At 36.4% G+C, this 8,842-nt stretch overlaps 1 protein-coding gene across 1 annotated transcript; it reads right to left on the minus strand.

The window, feature by feature from the left end:
• Positions 1-393: 393 nt before the first annotated feature.
• LOC116336005 lies at positions 394-5,078 on the minus strand. The gene is made up of 10 exons (XM_039612230.1): positions 5,019-5,078; positions 4,814-4,840; positions 3,810-4,085; positions 3,286-3,579; positions 2,549-2,842; positions 2,025-2,105; positions 1,635-1,712; positions 1,036-1,125; positions 822-840; positions 394-397 (listed from the first exon to the last, which is right to left on the minus strand). The coding sequence occupies exons 1-10, from the start codon at positions 5,050-5,052 to the stop codon at positions 394-396; spliced, it is 1,197 nt and encodes a 398-aa protein (XP_039468164.1). The 5' UTR covers positions 5,053-5,078.
• Positions 5,079-8,842: the final 3,764 nt, after the last annotated feature.

Here is an 8,842-nt window from a genome sequence, read left to right on the forward strand (position 1 = left end):
AAATCTTGAAATATTTAATAGTTGACACACTCAGATTATTTATTTTACACTTCAGTGAACACACATATTTTGATCATTTGTATCTATAATGACATAATATGTCTGTTTAGATTCAAGCAGTCTGTTTATATTTCAGCAGAATTTGAAAATCTGAGTGGTCAACACCAGGAAAAAGGGAAAATGAATCTCACCAGTGTTGCAGTCATAGGTAACAGTACTGTAGGTGTCACTATAACCATCCTGTAAATTATTTAATAAGATGTTACTGCAGGAGTTGGGGCAGCTTTATTCACAGAATGACCAGAATAATCACTGCACAGAGGAACATCTAGTAGATGGAGAAGTTTTGAAAATAAGATTTGTCACTTGTTGACACTCACCAAAGATTTCCAGTCACCTAAAACAGAAACCACAACACAACAAAATGTTTTGACCAAAAATTAACTATGCAAACTATGCATCTGAATTATTATTGCAGAAAAAGCTCAGGTTCTGCTGAACTAATGAAGGTTTACAGAAACATCTAAATTCTTTCTTTTCCCATTTAGCACAGTTATTTCACTCAGTGTCAGCATTCACAGCAAATTGGAGAATTGTCATTAGGTGCAACTTTTTGATACTTTATACAAAGGAAATGTAGAATTCACTTGTCTCATTCATATGAAGCAAAACTGTAATTTTCCTTTAATCTGTTGCTGAAAAGAGGGACTGGTGGTCCTGAGCAGCTGCCAGAATGAACGTAAATGAGAGTAATGATGGAAATGAAGTTGTAGACTGGTACACAAGACATATGCCAATACCTGAGAAATAACATTTCTTACCTCATGGAACTGCATTTCTCTGCCAAACGTTAAGAAAATAAAACCCAGTAATTATTCATGAAGCCTCAGAACTCGAAAGCAAATCAGAAATGTTGGACATAACAGTCATTTGTTTATGTTTTACTACCATAAAATAATGCAAGCTAAATATGAAATTAAATTGAAATGAAAGGTGAAAGTATATGAACTACAGCTGGATTTTTTTTATTCTTACCAGTCCTGCTTTGATTAAAGAGAAAAGGCAATGCAAGAAGGAGGACATCCACTATCACCACTGCTCCGATCATCCACATCATTTTTTCTGCTTTAAAAGAGGTCGTGTCATACTTTAAGTTAAAAATCTCAACGCAATAAAAACACCATGAAAGTTATTGTGGGGATGGTGTGACACAAAATGCTGGATCATAAAAACAGACCTACAGATATTCACCACAAAGTGACAGAGGTGTGACAAATAAATCATCCCCTTTTTTATATCTGACCTTCAAATTTTTCATTCAAAATAACCAGATTCCGTAATTTCTGTTAATTTAATTTAGCTCATAATACTGGTCATGGTTTTCTAAGATTTTGTTCAGTTAGTTTGTAACACCTAAAATATGTTCAACATACATTATTGAGGTATAACACAGAAAAGTATTGTATTATTCTCTTTTCTTATATTATCAGCTTTGTTTGTTTGCTGATAATGACTAAAAAGCCCTACAGCAATGAAACACGATCAACTTTTCATGTGACTGATACACATTATGTTCAAGTAATTGTTTGTATCAGTTAACAATTAACCCTTTTATTCATTTGAAAAACTCTCACCTGTAGTAGCATCTCTGCTGAAATTCGTGGGAGTACCAGGAGCAGAGGTCAAACTGTTTCCAGAAATAAGTGATGGATCTAAAAAAAACACCACCAACAACAAAAAAAACCCATTATCTGCTGGAAAGAGGCCGTGATAGATGTTATTTTTTGCATAGAGTACAAAAAACATTCACAAACAGAAACAAAGTTCACTGTGACTAAGTCTGTTTATGTGATCATCTGTAGATTTGCTGTAAGTTCAGATCAAAAAGCTAAAACATTTACAAATTTGTTTAATTCAAAAACTATAAAATTAGACCTACTGCAATGAATGAATATGTGCAGATGTTATAAATGCAATTGACAGCAATTAATTTAAGGCTTTTTATTCACTTGTAAAACTCTTACCAATAGTTGTGTCTCTCATGAATGTGTCACTTGTGAAGTTCATAACAGTAGGAGGTGCAGGGGTCAAAGTGTTTTTTTCAGCTGCAATAACAGAAGATGGTGTAGTGATTGTTTCATTATTTGAGTTTCTTGTGGATTCACCTCAGAAGGCATTTTCCTTCCACTACTGCAATACTGACACACAACTGCAAAGTGTCAATGTGTTACACTTAAAATTTAACTTACAAATTCAAAAGAATATTGTTTTACTGTCATCTGATGTCAGTGCGTAATACTGAATGCAGTATAAATACTTCCATCATTACTCAGTATTCTGCTCCCTGGATGGACTTAAATCAATTTAACAAATACACATTTTTTTAAGAATAAAATTATGTATGTCCTCCTAATATCTGTTACATTTAAAGGTAATTAAAGACTCAGAAACATCTGTTTATGTGTCTTCTTTGGTTTGAAAAAAACTGAAGACCTATGCACATCATATACTGAGGTATAATATAGATCAGCACAGTATGACTACTTACTTTGTATACTGATGAAATATATGTTGCTGTGAGGAGACTGGTATTGTTCTCCTTTATGCTGTGACATGTAAAAACATGTCACTTCCACCTCAGCAGGTGAACTCTGCTGTGTCAAAGAGAGGAGCTCAGTTCCTCTTAATATCTGCAGACAGGAGATGGATGTAGATTTTCTTCTTCTCGTAAAGTACAAAAAACACTGAGTCACAGAAAAAGATGATGGAGCCTGACAGTTCAGTGCGACTGAGTCTGTTTCTGTGATCATCTGTGGATTCACTGTCAGTTCAGGTCGAGTAACTAAAAACAAACATTTGTTAAGTTACAAATGCAAATGTTTCATTTATTTGAAAATACAATCTAACAATAGAAATTGTTCTGAGGGTTGTTTTTTTTAATTATCATGTCTGTTGCACCTTTGTTGTTTTGTACTGATATTGTAGTTTAACATTCACATATTAATACATTACTGCAGTAATTACAGTATTTATGTGATGATTGCTGTCATGTTACTCACTGGAAATTTGTTCCTAAATGCATGTAGACTTAAATCAATTCAACCAATTGACAGTTTATTTAAGAATGAATTTATACATCCCTCCTAAGATTAGTTATTTCTAAATTAAATAAAGCTTTATTAACATCAGATTTTAACTTCCTTAAAAAACACTTCAGATTTAAAAAACTGAAGAACTTATGTCCATCATATACTGAGGTATAATATAGACAGTTTAATCACTTACTTTGTATGTTGATTGAAGATATGTTACTGTGAGGAGACTGGTATTGTCTTCCTTTACGCTCTGTCATGTAAAAACATGTGACTTCAACCTCACCGGATGAGCTCTGCTCTGCCATAGAGAGGAGCTCAGTTCCATCAATTCTCTGCTGACAGGAGATGGACGTAGAGTTTCTGCTTCTCACAAAGTACAAAAAACACTGAGTCACAGGAACAGATGATGGAGTCTGACAGTTCACTGTGACTGAGTCTGTTTCTATGATCTTCCGTGGATTCACTGTCAGTTCAGGCCGAGGAGCTAAAAAAAAAAAAACATTTCTCAAATAAAATAAACAAATCTTTAATTTACTTGACAATAAAATCTGATAATAGAAACTGCTCTGGTAGTTTCACTATTTTAAATAATCAAGTCTGATTAACATGAAGATTTTGCTCACACCTCACACAACCACCAAGTTGAGAGCAGATTTCTTTTTTCTCTGTAGCCAAACATCCTCATATTATTGCACTACAGCAGTGTTTACTCACGTTGTATGGTGATTGGTGACATTAAACTCATTGGAGATTTATATGCTAAAAGGTAATAACAGGTCACTTCAATTGTAACAGGTGAACTTTCATGTGTCAATGACAGAAATTCAGATCCTGTCAGAGTCCACAAACAAGGAGCTGTTTTATCAGTATTAAATCCTGAAATGCTGAAATAACACTGAGAGATAGGAAGAGGATTCTGACAGTCCAGCGTAACTGAGTCTGTCTCTGTGATCATCAGCGGGCTCACTGTCAGTTTAGGTGGACGAAGATCTGAAAAATTAAAGTGTGTGTTAGATTGTTTGTGAAGGTTCTCAGTCATCCAGGTCATCGTAAACAGACTGATTCTTATATAGCTGCTCTCTACTCTCCTGGAGCACTCAAAGCGCTTTATACAACATGCCACATTCCCCCAAGCACTTTCTTCTATGCTTTTAAAGGCTTTCTAACTAAAATTTACAAACATTCATACTCCGAATGATGCATTGGAAAGAAACTTAGGTTTAGTATCTTGCTAACAAATATTTGGCATGCAGACTCGGGGAGCCAGGGATCAAACCAACCTTCCAATCAGCAGATAACCCGCTCTACCTCCTGAGCTACAGCCACCCCATCGTAGTCTAAGGAAGGAAAGTGTCTGATCTTTAATTTCTTTAAGTCTTTCGACTTCTTTGAGTTTCTTGAAAACTTAAAGATGAAGGACTTAAAAGACTTAAAGAAATGTAAGAAGTCCAGATGCTTTTCTTCCAAGCTCCTTAGACTGTATGTTAGATTAATCAAATAGATTTAGACCCATATTGTATATGTATATGTAATGGTAGAGTAAGCACTGAGATATTTATCACATCAATAAGTATTAAACATATTTGATTGAAACATATTGAAGCATAATATAAATGGTGCATGTTAGTTACACAAAAAGTATTCATGATGAGCAAAGCTGAGTAACTGTAGAGAAGCTACAGAGACAAAAAGAAAGTAAACATGAACCAGAGACTGACCTTGTGCTTTAATTGCATGAAAAGAATCTGAAGAAGGAAGGAAGAAAATAAAAATAGTTTAAACAATAAAAAGATTCAAAATGTAAACTACTGTTAGAAATCTGACGCAAACAAGTGAAACATGCTCACAGCCATTATAAATGAGCTTATATGAAGGAATAGCTGTTATGAACATCAAATGAACCTGATAAGAAGTTTAACTTACACATGAGAACGACTAGCAGCAGGAGATCAGCCATGATTAAAAGAACAATGTGAATGTGCAGAACAGACTACAACAGTCTGACTGCTCTGACTCTCATCTGCATTAAATGTCACTGGGAGAAGTTGCTTTCAGGAAAACCACAGTTTTCACAGTGTCACACAAGCTGGCCACAGTAAGACACACGTCACATAGACCTGCTGTGATACACTTTTCAAAACCTTCACCAATATGACTAGAATGTAGCCAACCTCAGTGTTAGTACAGAACAGTTAAAGTGTTTGTTGATCATTTGTGTTACTTTGCTGATTTGTTTCTTAGAGGTGTTTACTCATTAGAATGACAGGACAACTAAATACTTAAATGTTTTTAACTACTACAAAACTTCTAATATTTCACAGGCTTGTTTTAAGTGTTTTAAAATATTATCATGCTATCATGTTGCTGTCATTATTAATGGACTGTTAAGATACTGGTACATAGTTATGAAGATATTCCACCTGATTTATAAAGATCTCATTTTGTGCTGGCTGTAGCTTTATATTTACCATAGAAAGATGAGAGTAAACATGAGAGTAAAAGATTGTTAAAAAGGTGTTTTTACTCAACTAAGCGTGTTGTTCTTTTCAGTAGAGCTACAGCCACTGTAGCTGATTATCAGTGCACTTTTCAGCACTATAAGATCTTAATCATCTTAATGTAGTGAAGTAGATTTTGGGTAAGGATGTTACATGATGTCCCTAAACGCACCACTGACATCCACACCTTTCAGCCGACAATTACCTGGCTATAAGAAACAGCTGCGCTTCACTACTGAGAGAAGGCATTTGGCAGTCTTGGCAATCTAAGGTGGCTGCAGCACTAGGCAGTTCAGCTCCACATATCTCTTAAGGAAAGCTACTCCGTTGCCCTTAGAGAGTGGTAAGTGTGACTTTTGTTTATCATACTGTGGCATAGTAGGGTGGACTCTGACTGTTTCCCTCTCTTGTTGCAGGTGTGCATTAGACTGCTGCTGTCTTGTCAGATGCCGTTTTGTTTGTTATGCACTACTTTTATAATGTATAGTGATTTGGGATGTGTTGGTTTTATGTTGATCTTTTATTGATTGTTTAACGTTTTATCTTTTCTTTTATTGTTTTAGTGGAGGTGCGGCCGCTTGTTCAGAGGCTAGGCACATGAGGTGGAATCCCCTCCCCGATGCATGCGAGTGTACACACCGGGCATAGGCAGATTGCACCCTTTAGAGTTTAGTGTGAGTGAGGTTTGCTGTGAAATCACACGGGTGAGTAATTGGTGGCACCCTTGGGCACTCCTCCCTGTAGGTTGCCTCCTCAAGTGGCGGTCTCCACCATTTTGTTTAGTTGCTTCTTTTAATATATTGTGCTTGTTTTAGGGTAGCATTGTGGCAGGGAGTATGTTGTTTTAATTATCGTTTGGTAATAAAGGGTTTTAATTTATTTTACTCTTACCCCTGCTACCCTAGGTGCCTTTTTAATCTTTTAGTTATGTTTTAGTAGTTTCTCTTAATAAACTTTGCATTATAAACCCCCTTTGTCTCACCTCTGCCTTTAAATAACGAGTCTGTGGGCTTTGGTAGCCAATACAATCTTCTCATTGGCTAGAGAAATCTTTCCTGGGGTTGTAGCGCCCTCCCCCAGGTGGCGTTGTCACTACTTTAGTAACCGTCCCCGGTTATCTCATTTTCGCGACACCACATTAAGCACCATAAACTTATGTGGAATGTAGTATGAATGTTCACTTTTTTATAGGTTTTATATGATTCAGTTTTACAGTTGGTATGCTATTTATTTAAGCATACCAACTGTAAAACTGAACTGTGACTCTGAGGCCTGGTTATTAGTTGTTCCTGGAACTATGGTTCACGGTGCAGCAGCACCAACAGCTAACATGACATGACACATTTTGCTGCATCTATTTTTAGTTTCTTTTTATTGTTTTCTTTAAGCTTTCCAGCTCTGCATTTTCACCACTTCTTCCACACTAGACTTTTTCTACAAGGTGTGCAGCAAAGGTCGGGGAGGGGATGATCACATTCAGAGATTTCACTGGAGAATATAGTCTCAATAATGACAATGAACAAATTCCCAGTATGCCAGATTCCCAGTCCAGCACTGGGCACCCCATCTGGGGCCTCCCTCCTTCTGTTGGGATGGGTGCGCAGATGTTGCCGAGATGTGAGGTCTTCAGGGCTGTGGATGGCCCAGATCTCCTGGATCTATATCTGTCTGCCTTTGGCTCCTGGGGGGCATTATTGTAGCTTCCTGCCCTCACTTTTCAAGTACAATTTGTTAAGAAGACACATACACTGACACTCACACACACACACACACACACACACACACACACACACACACACACACACACACACACACACACACACACACACACACACACACACACACACACACACACACACACACACACACACACACACACACACATATATCACAAGAGAATTGTTGACCTATGTACCTGTCCATTTTCAAATTTGGTGACGGAACACCTGGAGCACACACTTTATTATTATTATTATTGTTATTTTAGGTTTGGTTAGGTTTATTCAAGAAAACTGCTGCTTGAGTTTAAGATTATTAATATATTAATGATAGTAATACTAATGAGACCCTCAAGGTCACCTTACATTAGTACAACAAAATAAAAACATAATGTAAATGAAAAATAAGAAACAAGTATTAATGTATAAAAGCTAAACAAGGTAAAAATAGACTATGATGGAATCATGATGAAGAGTATGCAATTTTGAATATTAGAAAAACATCATGGTATAATAAATTAACAATGTTAACTGTGTGTTAGAGGAGCTGGTTCTCCTCTCTTATTAACTGTTTGTGCTCCACTCTCCATGTGCCAATTTATAAGGCGTTACTGTAATTTATCCTTTTACGTCCATGTTAAATGGTCCAGTTTTTCTATCTCTTCTCTGGAGAGCTTGTTTTTTACACAAGCCATGACAAATGAATCAGTGAGTTTAAAATGTTTCATATAAACTAACCAGCAGCAGCCATGTGAATGTTTTATCATAGCCAAAACCTGAACACATGACACGACATGTCATGATCACATGACAGATTGAAAAGTCACACAGTGAGAAAGAGACCATATAAGGTCAGAGAGTTTGACTATGAGCACAGCAGCTCCTCCTAACTGCTGTTCAAACTATGTCATTGTGATGATCAACCAATAAGAAGAAAGTTTGTCTTCAAGGAGGCTAAAACAGGCTGTGACTGAACTGAGTGGTTTAAAGGCCCAGCATAAGAATAAATAGACGTATATTAAAAGGAGCAAAAGCAGTTTTCTATGTGTTTATGTGCAAAGAGAGGAGGAAGAACCCAACTGTATAAATAACAGAGAAAGAGAGTACAGATTGCAAGAGAAAGAAAACACTGAAACCAAAAAGTGGAAAAAGACGTCAGATTTACCGTAGATGGAAACAGAGAGAGCACATACACAATCCAGCACCCGATAAAGCTACAGGCCACACTTTATACAAACAGAGCAGGCAGACTGAACAATGAACAATCTGTGAAAGTGCATTTGACACAGGCAGAGAAGATGATTGTGAAAGGGTGAACGGTACAAAAGCAGGAAGCAAAATCATAGCAAGGAATATGAGAAACCTAGCTTTCAAAGTAAAAGAGGAAATAACCTTAAGATAAATAAACTAAACACTGAACCTGATAAAAAGCAGACATACAGGAAGCAGAGACTGTAGACTTAAGGAAAATTACGAAACCAACGGACAAAAGGGATCATGACATGTTTCTTTTTTTCTGTTTATTTATTTA

This window comes from Oreochromis aureus, linkage group 5 (assembly GCF_013358895.1).
Source record: "Oreochromis aureus strain Israel breed Guangdong linkage group 5, ZZ_aureus, whole genome shotgun sequence".
NCBI lineage: Eukaryota > Metazoa > Chordata > Actinopteri > Cichliformes > Cichlidae > Oreochromis > Oreochromis aureus.

What these genes read in the sequence shown, in the direction of transcription:
- LOC116336005 (XM_039612230.1), bottom strand. Translation starts at nt 5,052, where the DNA reads ATGGCTGATCTCCTGCTGCTAGTCGTTCTCATGT. An exon ending in GTCACCAATCACCATACAAC is followed by an intron (nt 3,580 to 3,809) that starts GTGAGTAAACAC and finishes TTTTTTTTTTAG; the next exon opens with CTCCTCGGCCTGAACTGACA. An exon ending in ATATTTCATCAGTATACAAA is followed by an intron (nt 2,106 to 2,548) that starts GTAAGTAGTCAT and finishes CTGTTATTGCAG; the next exon opens with CTGAAAAAAACACTTTGACC.